General features: G+C 40.1%; 6 protein-coding genes across 6 annotated transcripts; 1 reads left to right on the top strand and 5 right to left on the bottom strand. All coding sequences in view use genetic code 12, as the record gives it.

Annotated features, from left to right (window-relative positions):
- Positions 1 to 957: 957 nt before the first annotated feature.
- RJT20DRAFT_124852 (phosphopantothenoylcysteine decarboxylase complex subunit) lies at positions 958 to 2958 on the top strand. Its single transcript, XM_064916356.1, has one exon. The coding sequence runs from the start codon at positions 1055 to 1057 to the stop codon at positions 2801 to 2803; it is 1749 nt and encodes a 582-aa protein (XP_064777653.1). The 5' UTR covers positions 958 to 1054; the 3' UTR covers positions 2804 to 2958.
- Positions 2959 to 6353, bottom strand: ASE1 (Ase1p). Its single transcript, XM_064916355.1, has one exon. It carries the CDS (start codon positions 6017 to 6019, stop codon positions 2990 to 2992), a length of 3030 nt encoding a protein of 1009 aa, XP_064777652.1. The 5' UTR covers positions 6020 to 6353; the 3' UTR covers positions 2959 to 2989.
- A 200-nt stretch (positions 6354 to 6553) lies between these two features.
- Positions 6554 to 9197, bottom strand: RJT20DRAFT_124849 (uncharacterized protein). Its single transcript, XM_064916354.1, has one exon. It carries the CDS (start codon positions 8939 to 8941, stop codon positions 6824 to 6826), a length of 2118 nt encoding a protein of 705 aa, XP_064777651.1. The 5' UTR covers positions 8942 to 9197; the 3' UTR covers positions 6554 to 6823.
- A 305-nt stretch (positions 9198 to 9502) lies between these two features.
- On the bottom strand, positions 9503 to 10952 carry RJT20DRAFT_17450 (uncharacterized protein). The gene has a single exon (XM_064919231.1). The coding sequence runs from the start codon at positions 10642 to 10644 to the stop codon at positions 9643 to 9645; it is 1002 nt and encodes a 333-aa protein (XP_064777650.1). The 5' UTR covers positions 10645 to 10952; the 3' UTR covers positions 9503 to 9642.
- Positions 10953 to 13277, bottom strand: RJT20DRAFT_17449 (sphinganine-1-phosphate aldolase). The gene has a single exon (XM_064919230.1). It carries the CDS (start codon positions 13056 to 13058, stop codon positions 11262 to 11264), a length of 1797 nt encoding a protein of 598 aa, XP_064777649.1. The 5' UTR covers positions 13059 to 13277; the 3' UTR covers positions 10953 to 11261.
- A 1333-nt stretch (positions 13278 to 14610) lies between these two features.
- On the bottom strand, positions 14611 to 17030 carry RJT20DRAFT_17446 (uncharacterized protein). Its single transcript, XM_064919229.1, has one exon. The coding sequence runs from the start codon at positions 16882 to 16884 to the stop codon at positions 14899 to 14901; it is 1986 nt and encodes a 661-aa protein (XP_064777648.1). The 5' UTR covers positions 16885 to 17030; the 3' UTR covers positions 14611 to 14898.
- Between the last annotated feature and the right edge of the window lie 345 nt (positions 17031 to 17375).

Here is a 17375-nt window from a genome sequence, read left to right as displayed (position 1 = left end):
ACGACTAAGTTGCTGCGGACTCCATTAGTATTGTGGTGTACTCTGATTACATTGGGATCACTTGTGTTTGCCGCAGTTGAACTAGAACCACCAACTATGCCGTATATGTGCCATGTACACGCAGACGCTAGTTTAGTTATCCCATTGAATTTGTACCTTGTTCGCTCTGCTGGGGTATGACGTCATGAGAAGAGGGGGGACTAAATTACAACAGAATATACACATCATTACACAGAATTTTTTTTTTATTATCCCTTTCCTTACTCCCCAATGTCGCGAGTTGCTAATTGAAGATTGGACAGTGACATGTCCATAATTCGCCCCGAAAGCAGACGATGACAAGCATGGACCCACCTGTGGTGGTGGGCACTGTGGGTCTTTGATTATGATGAGATAATAATGCTTCCGCGCTGTTTCGGATGTGATTACCGGAATCAAGAATTATAGGCAGGCCCACCGTTTAATTAATGAGAGAAGCATTTTACAGTTACAAACAGAGATTATGGAAGACATAGTGAATGTGTGTGTTTGTCTTTGTGTTGCTGCTTAATTTTGCTTAGTTTGCTAAGTGTTTGCTTATCAGCATCTCGTGAGTGGTCACATGACCGACCACTAATAACTCCAACTATCACTATAACCTATGTACCATTTTCACATCGTAACTCTAAGGCTTCTATTGATTTCTATAACTTTCTGTATGACTTCCTGTATGAACAATCTTCCCCGTATCTGGAACTCTTCCCTTCCACAGTAGTCACGTTACATAATCTGTCGTGTTACACTGAAAACATGACGTATACACTCCAACACTCCAAGACGTCAACGTCATTCCACTAACATTTTACTTTCTGTCAGATCACATGACCTTCATCACACGAGTTTCACGGCTTTTCCAAAGAAAATTTTGAATCTCTCCTTAAAGATCTTATACACTGATTAGAAATCTGTCTTTAAGAGCAAGATTGTTTGTACCGACGCATTCAATCACTCCCGGCACATCTAGTGTTCATCAGAAGCATAAGGTTTCCAACTCCGCAGCAGATTGGTTTTTGCAATGCCCTCAGAAACCCCCGAAGCTCCTGCTTCTGATAAAGAGCCCTCTGCCGCCGTTGCTACCACTACTAGACCAATTACTACCACAACCTCTACGGGGCCACAGTCAAACACTAACACCAACATCGATTCCAATGCACCAACACCTTTAGATCTCGCCATCTCCAACCTTACATGCCCGTCTCCTCCTCCTATCCTCAACAACGGACCTTCTAGAACAAACTTGTCTCCTACTTCTCTTCATCCCGTAGTCTCTCCCTCGTCTGCCCAGCCTGGCCGTGAAACGATAAAGGCTGGCGGTGCGATTTTGAACGAGCGAGAGCGTTTGGCTGCTGGCGGCGACACCATCGACCAGAATCATTCCATTGCACAGCTTGCTCAGTCGACTCCGTCGCCTCAAATACGCTCTACCGGGTATGTAGCCGGTACCTTGCCACATAACGACTCGGTTTCGTCCCTAGATTACACCTTAAACCCTCCCAAGAACAACACCCACCATAAAGTGCCCTCCGTACATGCTCATTTTTACGTCAACGAAACTTTGAGACCGGGCAAGGTAATCAACCGTTCACGAAGTGGATCCAATAGTGGTTCAGACCAGCCACACTCGTCTAGTACGGGTAAAATTGGAAGCGGTCTTCTCAGTAACTCCAACAACAATAGTACCAGTAATATTTACCCCGAAAAGAATTCTAACCTGGGTGTGGGCTCATCGAATTCGCTCACATCTTTCAATGCTCCTGCTACGACAGGAACAAATGGTACGGGAACTTTGGGTACCAACGAGCAAAACGCTAATATCGACCCTCGTCTACCAACTGACGACGGAAAAATCCACGTTTTACTAGGCGTATGCGGAGCCTTATCTACTTTGAAGATAAAACTCATAATAGCAAAGCTTTTCGAGATCTACACACCGCAAAAGCTCTCAATTCAATTGATATTGACGAAGTCAAGTGAAAACTTCATCTCACAAGAGGCTCTCACCCATTTAGAAACGGTCAAGAAAATTAGAGTTTGGCGTGATGCAGACGAATGGAGCACATGGAAGACAAGGCTGGACCCGGTTTTACATATTGAACTCCGTCGTTGGGCTGATATCCTCGTAGTGTGCCCATTGACAGCTAATACGCTCAGTAAGATAGCCTTGGGTTTATGTGACAATTTGTTAACTAATGTCATAAGAGCATGGAATACATCATATCCGATTCTTTTAGCTCCCGCTATGGTCAGTTATTCATACAATGCCATTACAACTAAACGTCAATTAAGATTGATTTCAGAAGAAATGCCTTGGATAGAGGTATTGAAGCCCGTGGAAAAGGTTGTAGGAAGTTATGGTGACATTGGTATGGGTGGGATGATGGATTGGAATGAGATCGTAAATAAAATTGTCATAAAGCTAGGAGGCTACCCTGACGAAGAGGATGATGAAGAGGATGATGAAGAAGAAAAGAAGAAGAAGAAGAAGGATGAAGAGGCCATAGAAGATGATGATGACGATGAAGAAGAAGAAGAAGAAGATGATGATGAAGACGACGAGGACGAAGACGAAGAGGATGAGGATGATGACGACGATGATGATGCACCAGGTAGAGATGAGAGAGATAGTATTATCGCGAACAGCCAAAACATCGATGAGATTCTCACCGGTAATAAAGTTGAACTGAAAAGTGAACTGAATCTAGATGCAGCAGAAGCCGGCCTAGACAACCTCCATTTAGATAAAGAATCCAATAGTCAATCGTGAATAATGTGTCATCGTCAATCTCACACTCAATGAATTACCATGGTAACATTTTAGAGATGTATTATATTAGCATTCCGGGTATTCTATAGTTTATTAATTAACGTGTTTATACATTGTCGTAACGGCCTAAATAGTAATACATAGACGAAGTAAATTGTCATTGCTAGCGTATCATGTTTGTAAACTTTAATCCAAGCCATTTATCTGCTTGATCTTTTCATCTCTCCATGTCTGATAATCATCACCAACTAAAGTGGAACTATCACAAGTAGTGACGCTGATTCTTCGTCTAGACGAAGGAACTGTTGGGATGCTATCTCTAGAAGATAAGAAAGAGTTCTTCATACTTAATTTGATAGGAGAGAACTCATAAGGCGACGAGTTCTCCTTCTGAAGTTGTACCTCCCGAACTGGCGAGAATCTCAGCTTTGATGATAGTAAACTTACACCATTACCAAGGCTACCGTTCAATTTCAATGGTGATCCCCTTGATATGTTGGAGAGGTTCATATGCTGGTTTGAAAAGTTCATTTGGTGAGTCGAGTCTATAATAGTGTCTTCATAGATCTCCGGGTTCTGATTGTTCAGGAACGAATTTGCAATCAAAGGGGTATTAAGGGGTTGGAGATGAGCTGCAACAAACTTAGTTGGAGATTCTCTTGAAGTAAACTGGATTGGACTGTCTAATGTGGATCGGGATGAAGTATGGCTTCCAATGCTTGAGTTGATAGCGTTAGTTAACCTAATTGTAGTAGGGTTGTTGTATGTCTTTTCGGATAGAGTTCTGTGAGTACGAACAGGAACAACTGTCTTCTTGACTGAACCCTCTGGACCTGCTGTGGACTTCAAAGGAGAAGTTCTTCTCGAAGGAACAGCTGCTGCTTTGCTTGTTCGAGTGCCGTATCTTGCTGACATCGAAGTGGGTGATCTTCCCCGTTTTACTGGAGATATTGTTGCAGCTCGTCCTTTCACCGGCTGTGGAGGAGATTCAGAGGAAGTGGTCTTTCTTTGTCTATTCACAGCTGGTCTTTTATTGGCTTGGTTGGCTTGTTCAGACTCCACTAGTAATAACTTCTCAAAGAAGTCCTCTCCGTTGACCATTAATGGCTTCTTTCCTTCTTGTATAGCCTTGTTGTTGTATTTCACAACCTCAGCCTTGATGGTTTCGAGTAATTTTGGCATGTTCTTGTTAATCTTCTTGCGAATCTTCTCTTCATGGAGTAAGATCTTGCATGAGTTCTTGCTCAACAATCTAGATGAGTCCTTGGATGATTCTCGTAAGAATACTTGGTCTTGAATTAAGTCATTCAACTGGTCATAATAGCTCAAAACCGGCTCCTTTGCCTTGTACTCCTCTTGCAATAAAGCAAGCTCTTGCTCATGTTCTGACAAAACCAACTCTTTGTCGGTTTCATCATTTCTTGCATCATAGTGGTAATAAGGGAATTCAATCCTTTGTTCTTTCGAGTAGAATAAGACATCCCAAAGCTTCTCGATCTCAATTCTAGTGTCTGCAATGAAACTGTCAATAAACTCAGATCTCTTCATGTATAACTTGTTCAATTCAAGCTTTAAATTCATCAATGATATATCTGTGAGACCACTGTTTGCCCTTAAGAAGTTCTCTGTGTATTCCGAGTTCTCCCCAAGCTTTTCCCATAAGCTTTTACATGAGCTTACATATTGGTCCCATTTCTGTTGCTTTGAATCTTTGATCTTTTGAAGTACTTGTGAAAACCTTTCAAGGTACGTAATATGGGCGTCGTTTAAACCAAATTGTGTTGGATCTGCTTGAATGAACTTGAGGGTATCCACATCGAAATATCCATCATTATCATTGCTTGTGGCCTCTCCCGAATTGCGTATCTCAAACAGCTTTTGGATATCCATTATTTGATCATCGCCTAAATGCAAGGAGTTTATTAATTCAAAACACGTTTCAATTATTTGGTTGAGCTTTTCACTTCTTGCTTGTAACTCTAAATTGCAAGAATCGATCTCTTTCTGTATAGTTGAAAGAATATCTGGGGTTATCTTTGTGAATTTGAGACCTCGTATCACTCTGACGATTTGATAGTTAATGTCCCTGAGGTAGTTAATTTGACTATCAGATGTTTCCTGAGGTCTTGGAGGTGATGCCTCAATATTCGTCGATTCATATTCTTTCCTAGCCTTTCTTGGACTCGATACAATGAATGTGTTCTGGCTCCCAGATCTTCCTGGTAATGTCTTGGAATTCTTCTCTAGATTCAATTCTCGTATCGTTGATTCAAAGTTGCCTATGAGAATGCGATGTTGTTCAGCATCTTCTTTAGATGGAAGAGCTGAAATAATTTGAACATTGGCATCTGGAGAACGGAAATCTCCTATAATTTCCATTTTGTTCACGTATTCAAGGTTTAATTCATTAAGCTTCTTCAATAGTTGGACAAAGACCTTAAGAACTTCAAGGAAGATGGAATTTAGCTTACTCTTTAACTGCATTAATGAAAGGTGTGGAATATTCTTCAACATGTAATCATATTGTTGTTCATAATTCAACTCGTTATCTTGCTCGTCCCGAAGGGTACTCTCATTGAAAGGTGATGTGACATAGAAGCTTTGTTTTCTTTGCTGGATCTGAGAGAGTTTTCGTAAGACTTCTTCCTTGTATCCTTCTTCGTATAAATGTGAATCATTAAATACTAGTCCTCTCTCAAGTAAGGACAATGATTTATCTCCTTTGTTGTCGTTTATCATTGCTAGGATTATTCTTATTTGCTGTCGTAACCATTCTGTTTCGTTCTCAATCGAGCTTTTCTCTCTTTGTAAACTTGCTGTAAAGTTGGATATGGTCTCTTCAATATGGGAGAAGATCTCGGACTTTTTACTTTCTATTTCTTGCGTCGAGTATCCTATTAGATTATAAATAGCGTTGAGTTCGTGTATTGTCTTATTAACATTAGTGGCGATGACATCAAATTTATGCTCTCTATCCAACTCTGATTCGTGATGTTCATTTGCATCAGCAACAATAGTGGAAATGAGATCCAGGGAGTCCACATCCATGACCTCTATTCCCCTTTTATTTGGGAACAGTGATAATCGGGATCCCTTCTGTGGTGTTTGGATTTGAGTAGCTGACATTGTAGCTTCCGATTCTCTTGTCCAATTGTACTTTGCTTGTTCTTGAAGGTCTTCTTGGGATATTCTAACAGAACTTTCGTGGATGTTCATTCGTTGCTAACACAAATATCTTTTACTGTAATTGGGCTTTCTATGGGGTGGTTATACGATATTCAAATCCCAATGTTATGGTGTGTTTTGCATCCACTCAATGAGTAATAGCCTCAAATTCAATCCGTTTTTTGACCTTCTTCGAAAGCTACCTACTCAGATTTGAATCTTAACTTCAATCTATAGACGATAGTCACACAAAACTCCCTTTCCAAATCAAAACATTCACCTTTACTTCTTCTTAGTTAATTGAGACATCGCAAATTGTCAGTGGGCATAAAAAATAAAAATGGTTGTATAAATTACCGCATTGGGACAAAATGACAACATAAACGAAAGAATGCAAAAACAGTAATTAGGTGATGTTATTAGTAGTGAGGACAGTAACGTCACGGAAGGTCAGATTTGAAGGGATAAATGGCTGTGTGGCTGCAATAGTGGCAGTGGTTGGGGAGTTACTTGGGTAATTATTTGGGTAGTTATTTGAGGATTTACTTTGGGGGGGGGGGGGGGGGGGGGGGGGGGGGGGGGATTTACTTGGGTAGTTATTTGGGTAGTTACTTGTGCACTTACTTGTGGTCATATTTTAAGATGGAAAGGAACGTAGATATGGCAAGAGTAGTACGGTGCAGTTTTTAGGACCCATGAATTCTATTGCAATATCACCAGCTTCCAAACAGATAATCGACTACAAATGAAGGACTTGAGTTGTATTGTCATTAGTCATTAAGGTATAAATATATGCTATCTATGTACAAGTACTATGCAGAATGGCTCTGGTTACTGCCATTGGTTCCTTTTCTTTTATTGCTTAGAGGTCGAAGCGTACATCAACGCAGATAACTCGTCGCTGAAATTCACATTAGAGCTGTTCGCTTGGGGCTCATCTCCATCAATTAGCTCATCGGTCACAACCTCTTCAGTCTCTCTATCGCGGATAAATATGGCGGGATCCGACTGGATCTTTAAAAGCTCTTCTTTAGCTTTGTAGTTGCGGTGAATATTCTTCTTACGATAAACGAAACCATTAACATCCCAATTCAATTCACGAGCTATTTTAAATAGGCTTTTAGCCAGTGGAGCAATTGTCTTCGCTCCCAGGTTCACCAACTGTTTATACCATAACTCTGCAGTCTTGAATTCCTTTCTTTTGTAGTGGTATATGATAAATGGATAAACTTGATTGAATGTAAATGGAACGTGATTATCTCTTGAATATCTTATCACTTTAGATGCAAATTGATAGTCACCATGTACTTCTAAGGAGGTATGAATTAACAAGTCCATCAATGAGATTGTGATATTCCTTCTACTTAATCTCACTTTTTCAGTGAAGTCTGTAAAAATGCGTTTTGCAACATCGAACCTTTCCTTGGAATGATCAATAGAAAAGTTGGCCTTTCCTCCAGGCCTCGACCTAAGCAAGTAGGAGATTAGATTATTGATTACTCTGTCATTCATTGCTTCTGCCGTGAAAGGGGTAATGAGATCTTGAGATTTCAATGAGTCCATGACGACACCAATATACCGCTCATACAAGCTATTCATAAATGTTGGTGTCAAATCGCGTCTGTGGAAAGAGTCCAACAATGTTTCGTAAACGTTAGCCAAGGTGTTTGACGTAAAATGAAACCCAGTCAACCTCTGATCTACGGTGGCCCTTTGGATTGAATCAAAGCTGGAGATTTCGCCCATCTCCCCACTTCCATGCGATAATTCTAGTAGATGCAATTTATTTAAGAGGTTCAATCCCTCATTTTCCCCCTCAGTCAGCCCATTAAATATTGCAGAAGTGTAACCTATCAAAATTTTTGGGGATGCCGGATATCTACTTTTAATCAACATTAATACTTCTTCTACCAAGCTCATTCTGTCCTCTTCGGAAAGATTTTGCAAAGGAATGTTGTTCATCAAAAGAAGGGATTCCTGGTAATGCCCAGAGAGTCGGAGATTTCTCATGATTGTAATAAGTAAAGAAAATTCGACATCAAGTTGGTTTTTAACACAGTACCGTAGAACTTGAAGACAGCTCTTCGGTCCCTTGAAGACCATCAAATAACCAACAATTACTCTCACGACAGTTTGAACATCAACGAAGACCTCTGAGTCATCTGCTTGACGATGGGAACTTGCTGTGGAACATTTATGCTCGAACTTTGCAACCAACAAGTTCAAATACAAACTGGCACTGGGTACATCTTTAGTCTTTACAGCTCTCTCTGTAAACTCACGTAGATCATCGACACTGAAGAAGTTGATCATTTTTCTTTGATGACTCTCTGAAAATGAAGTCTCTAAGAGATCGTGCCATTTAGGGTTTATCCAACCCGTTCTTAATATGAACTTTTCTTTCTGTGATCCTCTCAGTAACGTTTTCTTTAAGACTTTAATCGTTTCAAGGAGGTTAGTCTGGATGTTTATATGAAAAAAGTACAGATATAGCTCACTGAACTTTGCAGATGGAGTATTATGCATTATTTTTGCATAAACTTCGGTGGTCAATAATAGTGGTTCTGGGTTTACTGTATTGGTTAATGCAAGTAACCGCAAATAATTCAATAACAACAGCGACTTTTGTTCTGTAGATCCACCTTTCAAGTGTAAGATATTAGTTAAGTTTCTGAAAAATCCCAATCTAAAAACTTTGCTTGTCGGATTGATAATGAAGTCTAGTATGGAACGTTTTATGCTATCTTTTTCGAAAGCTTTCGATAATGTTGCTAAGACCAATTCTCTCATTGTTTCGTCTTTGATACACTGGATCATTTGAGCTGCCTTCGAGGGATCTTCTATAATCATTTCATTCACTAGTTCTATTACATTCAAGCAAAACATATCCTGTTCCTCAACTACCCTATATGGGATATTCAATAGATGCTTATACTCCGGTAGGGAAAGTTTCAAAAGTTGGTCTTTTGGCATGCTGAAAAGTGGGTTCGGATACGTATCTACAGCGAGTTTCGTGTAGTCCTCTATCTTTTTACCTCCTGCTGAAAACGGCAGCGTACGAATTAATAACTTGAACGGGCCGTCTTCTTTTTTATTAGCAATATCTACAATATTATCATTGATACTTGTGGCTAAACCTCGCAAATTTCCGTAAAAAAGCGAATGTCGTATTCTACTCACGCTCCTATCTGCCACCAACGACCTAATCACATACATCTATACCCTTTCCTCTACTATGTATAATAAAACAACTGTAGCGTTTATAATCCAATTTACAATAAAAAGCATTTTGCAGAATAAAAAAAATTCGCCAGCGGTCACGTGACTGTAAACCAAATCGGAGTTATACCGGCTTAAGAAAGATTGCAAAAAGTATGGAACGTAATGTAAAGTGATGGAGGGTTTGAAAATCGTAAGGTTATACTTATGGTGGGCTCTTGGGAGTGACTCTTTATTGGAAATTTTGTTTTAAACTTTTCCTCTTTGATATGATACTATGATATTACTTTAGTGAATACCTTTCTAAATCTTGTATTGCCGTACCTCCTTCTAAATTTCAGTTTCCCGAATTGTATGAATAGATGAAATGAAATAAATAAATATAATACTAATAATACTAATAATGCGATGGTAGTGAATGAAGTCCTCGATAAGAAAAGTATCGTTCTATTACACTAGTACGGAGCCCGCACTCTCTTCCCCAGAACATTTAAATGGCTCCAGTTCTCCATCGACATCACCAATGTGTTCTTTCCTGTGTTCTTGTACAAGAATTTCTGGTAGAAATAGGCTATATCAAACACGATAGTCCCAGAACTTCCAATAATATATGGTAACTCCTTCATGATGAACTCCGATTTATCGTTTCCAAAAACAAACTCGCAACTAGTCAATATGGATAGCGTATACGTCAAGTTTCCAAGCAATGCTGCTCCGAACAATACCGGCGATATTCCATCCACTGACTTCCTCATGTAGTTTTTGTATAGTTGGGGACATCTTGATGCCATGTAAACTACTGTACAGCCCCATGCTAGCACCAATCCGAGCGTTTCTTTACTAGAAAATGGCTCATCTCCAGTGCTATCTGTCAGACTCATTATGGGCATAGCAGCGGTACCAGCTGCATTAAGGACCACGGCGAAGGCAGCTGATCTTGTCACACTAGGTTTACCGTTGTCATTAATTGAGTTATAACTGCTTGGGGTGGAACTAATCGAGCTCTCTGGGCTGTTTTTGCCATCCTGGTCTTCCTGGTTCTTGCCATGCCTTATATGGACAGCATTAACGTTGGAATGAACGGAAACGGTATTGATTTCAGAGCCTCCTACCAATACGGCTTCATCGCCACTTACTGGTGCGTACTTCAAGACACCGTATTTCCTTGGGTAGACGCTGTTGTAGTAGTAGTACTGGAAACAGAGTGTGACATCGTTGCATAAGAAGAATACACTCAAGTAGAGCTGGAACTGTAGCACAGCGTCATTTAGCAAGCAGCTAGTGAAGCTGAGGAAGTCTCCCAAGAACCAGAGAAGTAAGAACGATGGCGATATCCCCTCGGCAGACTTATTTTGGTAGTTGGTGACGATTTGTGGTAGCTGGGCAAAGATCCATGAAGTGCACGATAGCGTACTAAAGAATCCAGACAAGAATGAGATGTCTGAACACGTAACCATATCCCAAATATATTACACTCTTAAACGGTAGATGTACTAAAAAAGTGTATAAACTGTGAGATCAGCCCTATAATCCTTCAGATCTTTCGTTGAAAGGAGTGTTTATTATGAAACTTTGGTTGTTAACTGGATAAATAAAGAAATACATCCATTGTGTTTCACTGATTTTGTTATCTACGGAAGTTGGGCATTTTGCCGCGGTAGTCATTTATTGCCGAATTAGGACTTGGCTGCCGCAGAGTCCAGAGGCTGCGAATTGGTGTAGATGACTTATGTGAGTAGTTATGTGGATGGATTGGGAGTGAGTTGGTGTTGAAGTGGGATAGTGTGAGAGCGTGAGAGGTGATGAGGAAGGATATCTGCAAGGGAATTAGTTTAGTGAGAGTCCATCTTAATTGTAACAGCAATTAAGCCTCGATTCCCATTTGTAACAAGAATAATTAAATTTAGATGGTTGTAGTTTGTTTCTGGATCTCGCAATTACGTCATTCCTTCTCTTCTTGATTTGACCTGGCTATATCCTACAATTTATCTTTATCTTTCCAGTTAATTTCATTAATATTCATTTCTTGGTACATATATATATATATATATATATAATTACAGAATTTTCCTACCTAAACTTTGTATAATGTATCTAAGAAGGCTACAATGACCCTGTCGGCAACACCAACAGTGCTAATACTTCCGGCAACACCATAAAGTGCAGCTGTGTCGCTCTTTGATGCAGCGGAGTCCTTCGTCTTCTCAACGAGTTCCTCGATTGACTCCACGAGATCAGCCAACAAGTCATCTACAACTGGCACCGTAAGCCTAGTGAAGGCAAAGTGAAGCGCTGAAGGGCGTTGCAAAGTGGAAAAGTGCCATCCCTTTTTATTGAGTACATCTCCTAATTGATAGATGTTGAATTGCTTGAAATCATCCTTCAATTTGAATGCAATTACTGATGCTATTGGCTCTCCAATCACATCAAGGTATTTTCTTAAAATTTTATCATTTCTGATGGCCTTCTTGACCTTCATGGATGTTGACACAATATCTCTACAAGACTTCTCATAACCTGCTATACCAACATTCACAAGTGTCGCCCAACATCCCACCATCAACGCTCCAGGTCTAGAACCTGCTAAGGTGGAAGATCCATACATTCCACCGGTCCAATCAGTCAGAATGTAGTATTGGCACTCACGAAGCTGTGGATTTCTGTACATAATGATCGATGAACCCTTTGGTGCAAACCCGTATTTGTGGGTATCACAAGATATAGAAGTCACACCTGGAAGTCTGAAGTCAAATAGAGGGATAGGGGCCTCGCCGTGTACTTTCGACCTCTCCAAGAAAGATACAATAAAGGAACCTAAACAGGCATCGACGTGCAATGGGATCTTGTACTTTACAGCCAATTTGGAAAGTTCCTCTATGTCGTCAATTATACCGTGAGGGTAGTTAGGAGCCGAGCCTACCAACAACACGGTATTAGAGTTGATAAGTCTTTTTACTTTATTTATATCCACCTGATATGTCTTTGGATCCAAGTCGACCTTGTGAAGAGTCATTCCAAAGTAGTAGCATGCCTTCTCAATTCCAGCATGTACAGTTACAGGAGCTATCACTTCAAAGTGGCTAATACCCTTATGCTGTCTGGCAAACTCCCTAGCACTTAACCCAGCCAAAAGAAGTGATTCTGTTCCACCCGATGTGGTTGCTCCGCAACCTTCCGGTGGTGCATTAAAGATATTGAGAACCATGGAGACAACTTCGGACTCCATTTTTCTAACTCCAGGAAACACGTCTGGGTGCAATTGGTTGGCTACGGAATACTTGTGATACGCTGTCGACTGCAATTGCAAGAGCTCATCTCCTCCATGGTACACGGCTCCACTCACTCTTCCGTCTAGCCAATTGGAGTGCTTCAACTCTTGCAACTTATCCAATTCTTTAACAATGACGTCAGCCTTTAATCCCTCGTTTGGCAACTCTTTCAATTGCAATAACTTCTCATCATTTTTCATCAATTCGCCTTCCATCTTGCCAATTGTAGACAGTAACTCAGCATCGATCTTCTTCTTGATTGGAGGCAACGAAAGGATGAATTTGGCGACTCTTGTGCTGACAGAATGGGCAATTCTCTTGGTGGCTCCCACTACACCGTAGCCGTAAACAAACGAGAACACCAGCGACAACCTCTCTATTACCAAGTATGCAAGAAACAAATCCCTTGCTAAATAAAAGTAATTCCAGGGATATATGTTGTCATTGAAATATGTTAGAAGGATCCATGCCTTGATTCGGACTAGCCAGATTCTCAGTATGATAGTGACTAAGAACACCAACTCTGTGAAGTTCTTTGGCATATAGGGCTGTCCGAAGCTTTTGCCAATGAGAAATGAGTCCACCACGATGTTATCCGGCATGGTTGGTTCAAATTACAATCGGATTCACGGATTCAATAAATTTAATAGATTCAATAGATTCAATAGATTTAATAGGTACAATAGATTTAATAGACTCAATAGATTCAATGGGTTGAATCAGTTCACCAAGTTAGCTATGGTCTCAATAGTTCCCGAGTACTATCGGTTGAATAAGTTCAATAGGTTCCTATTCAATTGTCTCTCAGTCCAATTCTTATATCAAATGTTAACTGTAAGTTCAATGTCAACTAGTGCAATGTTAACAGTTCAACGTCAACTGTCAGTTCAATGTCAACTATCACTTCAATGTCAACTATAACTTCAATGTCAACTCGCTATAAACCGTCTCTTTACACTAAACAATTCAATGGCTGTAAAAGACGCTCACGAAACAAAAAGAACTCAACTCTGACAATTCACTGAGTATTTCCCATTCAAATGAATATTTTCAATAAATTAATGAGTATTTCCAATTCACTGAGTATTCACTGCTCACTATTCGCAACTCTCGCTATTCACTCTCTCAGTCACTGGTCACTGGTCAATTTTCTCGCTATTAAATATTTACTCAGTACTAAGAACCTCTTAACTATTAATAGTGACTGCCTGCTCACTTCTAACCAGTGCTGATCTTTATGATTTGCCACGACCTTTTTTAGATGAAAGGTGAGGCCAGATGGGATCTTGGGTGATTAAGAGAGAGAGTAGTTTTACTTCTTGTGGAGGTGGTGGTGCAAGTGAAAGTGCTGCTGAAAGTGAAAATGCTGTTGGAAGTGCTGTTCCTGGTGGCTGCTCCCGATAACTGATCTCCTCCCTGCTAATAGTGGTCAAGTAGTGACTATTAATAGTAAAAGACTGTGTGGAAATTTATTGTTGCTTTGCTGTGGGGGGCACTACGCTACGGGCTGTCAGTGTGCGGTGGTGAGACAGTGCAACGGTACAACGGTACTACCGTGCCGGTTTGCACGGATCTCGCGAAGAAGGATTTAGTAGGCACATGGCAAAATTACCTAGAAAGTGTATATGTACAGTATATGAGCGTATGTATGTATGTATTTATGTATGTATTTATGATTGTACAGTGGAAAGATCGGATGATGAAAATGCTGTACTGCAAAAAGATGTATTTAAGAATTAGGAGCAATATCAGACACAGAGAGATGCCACACGGAGAGAAACCATACGGTCAATCGACAATCGACAATCGACCAGTAAGAAGTTGTTACGAATGCCCCGGTGCCCTTATCGCATACATGGAAAACTAACTAGAAGGTTGCAATCAATCCCATTGGCTCGGGTAAAAAAATGTCGTATGTTGCAGGGGCTGGGCAGAACAAGTACAACAATGGTAAGGTTTAGCACCTTGTCTGGCCGATTTTTCAGATTCCCTCAATCTGGTTCCCGGGTTCCGTATGGGTTCCGGAATATGTCCTAATTAGGAAGTGTCGCTTTTTTTCAGCTAGAACATGGTAATAAGGGTTATTCCTTGACTAAGAGTCACAAGGGTGGTTGGGTTAAAGTTTGAAGTTGCTGTTACTAGAACCTTTGACATCGCTAAAGAGAAAAGCTTAATGGGTGTATGTTGCATTTTGGTTGTTCTAGAAATTGTAGTCAGATGTATAAAACTTTCGGAAGAAATCGGTAATCACATTATTGTTATAATTTGGTTAAATTCTGCAAAATTGTTGTAACTCAATAATATAAACTATGCTTAACACTTAAAGTTTATAGTATCTACCTAAATCAAAATCGTGAAAAGTATATTACACTAGTTACTACCTAACTTCGTTATATAGTACATAAAATTGGAAGAGTTGAGTCTGTGAAGCTATCGTACACTTCAAAGAGGTGTACTGGCCCTGCTAATTCGATTACTTGGACGACTGCTGGACCCGGTAGCCGAGGCATCTATGATCATCTGTCGCTCCTTGCTTAACTGTTCCACCTTATCGTGAAGAAACAGCGTCAAAAAGTCATTATTCGTCTTCAATTTTTGCAATTGGTAACTATAGTTCATAAGTGTATCCTTTCTTATTAAATCTGGTAATGACTTCATTCCTGGGCCATCGTACTTCTTTTCTAACGCTGAATTCTGTTCTTTCAACTTATGCAATTTTGACGACATCTGCACCGCAGTAGCAGAACTGTTTTGGTATTTTTGTCGTATTGAATCGTTCTCTTCATTGAGCTTATCGTACTCAGAAGTTACATTCTCCAATTCTTTCTTGAGATCTTCGAGAGTTTTGACTTGAGTACTTATAAGGTTCTTTAAATCATTTTCATCCTTGTCCAAATGTTCATCAAGTAAACTCTTTCTACGTTCTAATTCATTTTTTCTATCTTGAGTTTTCACAAGATCGGTCTCTATACGGCCAAGCTTCTTTTCTGCAAAGCCTGCGTCTTCATTCAACTTTCTAAGCTTGACGTAGCTGGTTGATATAGTATCTTCATCTATATCGTATTGTATCTGCCTTTTTGTTTCTCTGATCCTATATTCTGCAATATCATGTGTATACACATCCTCAACAGTGTCAAGAACTTGTTGTAATCTCAAGTTTAGTAATTCAGCTAACTTAGCTTTATAACTCTTGTAGTCAAAACTCGTTAACTGGAAGTTCTCCTTTGAGGTACTGGTCGATGAGTAGTTTGTACTCAATTTTTTGGTGAGTTTCTCGTCCGAATAATGAAAAGCAAGCTTTTCGTTGAAGTCCAGCATTGCCTTATTAAGGAACTTTAACTTTGTACTGTCATTGAATGAATTACGCAATTTCCTGAATTGTCCACCGTATATGTCCAAGAAAAAATTGCTCTCATCAGATTCGAATAGATTGAATCTATTTACGACGAGTGTATTTATAACTTGAAGCTTCCATTTGAATACAGGATTGGAGGTATCCTTATCATAGTTAAATGAAGGACCTGGCTCCGGTATTTGAAGTGATATGTGTTCCACTGAAAATACTGGAACGGCTATGAAAACAGGCGTTTCCTCTGTTTCAGCTCTCAAAAGTTCTATACTAGGGCTGGTTGTATCCAAATTGATATCGAACGAGAATATCAAGTTGAACTTGGAGTTTCCCTTACCGGACGACGGCACGTAATTGTTGTAAAGCTGCAGCGATGTCACAAGATATAAACATACCTTGTCACGTAGCTTCTTGTTTTTGGGATTATTGAAATCTGGAATTCTACGATTGTCGTCGTACAACTTAGCATTGCTGAGGTTTTCATAGAAAATCCGTTTTCCTATGACTAAACTCTCTATGAGCTCCAATTCTTTCACGCTTTGTGCCACTACGAGAAGATGAAAGCCATCTTTATTGGTGTTATTTTCCACCAACGAGTCCACCAATCTATTGAATAACTGAAGTTTTCCAGACATGCTTGTCAAACGTTCATTTATTTCCAGCAAAAGTAATTTTTTGGGGATAAAGTGATCCACGAGTAGCGATGGGTGGTTATTGATAATATTGAGCTGGTCAAAGAGAATCGTCACCTTATCGTATGAACTGAACGAATTTGCAGAGTTCAGTACGGAATCCAACAAGCTATCAATGCTAGTACGCAGTTTCTTGGAACGGACTTCGTTTAGTAATTCTGGCCCAAATAGCTGAATCAACACCTCTACTAGTTCCTTCTGGAGTCGTGTCAACATGGTGGGCAAGTAATAAATCCCTCTTTCAGGGTGTTCCACTTCCTCATTGAGAGTGGACATTCCATGCCCATTAGAGGTTGCATTTTCATCCAAAATTGCCGCCATGTCGTTCTCCTGAGTGGAGTAGATCGACGAAGGCGGATCTCCCGACAACATATCCATAAGATTCATCTTGCCGCTGTGTGTGCAAATAATGTTATATCACAATAACTTATAAATCCAGTCACCATAAAGATTAACAGCCAAACTCTTCATACTACAAAATCCGAAGTGCGTTCCAAAAGCCCAAAGAGGGATTGCGAGGGGTCGTGCACAGGAGACAATCTTTGTGGTTTTGTTACGGCTGCAATAGTGTGGGAGAGATGAATGGGTGGAATAGGTAGATGGGAGGGAAAGGGGGGAGGTGGAAAGAAGGGGGTGTTCCGGTGGAGATGAGCTGTGATTACTGTGACTTTGGTGTGGTATGAAAAAAAAAAAACCGAACGAGAATCAGAAGAAGTTAATTATTCAACCTAGTCTTCCCTGCTACAATGTCGTCGTTGTTAATGTTGGTAGTGATTACGCAAAGATCCATAGTGAGGCTATCTCTTTCCGTATTGGGAAAGGCTGCTTCACAAAAATATGCACTACTGCGGCACGGATGTATTCCTTTATCGGAAACG

This window comes from Scheffersomyces xylosifermentans, assembly GCF_036884685.1.
Source record: "Scheffersomyces xylosifermentans strain CBS 12540 chromosome Unknown RJT20scaffold_1, whole genome shotgun sequence".
Lineage (NCBI taxonomy): Eukaryota > Fungi > Ascomycota > Pichiomycetes > Serinales > Debaryomycetaceae > Scheffersomyces > Scheffersomyces xylosifermentans.
The sequence above is the reverse complement of the archived record's forward strand: the minus strand, read 5'-3'. Positions and strand labels throughout refer to the sequence as shown.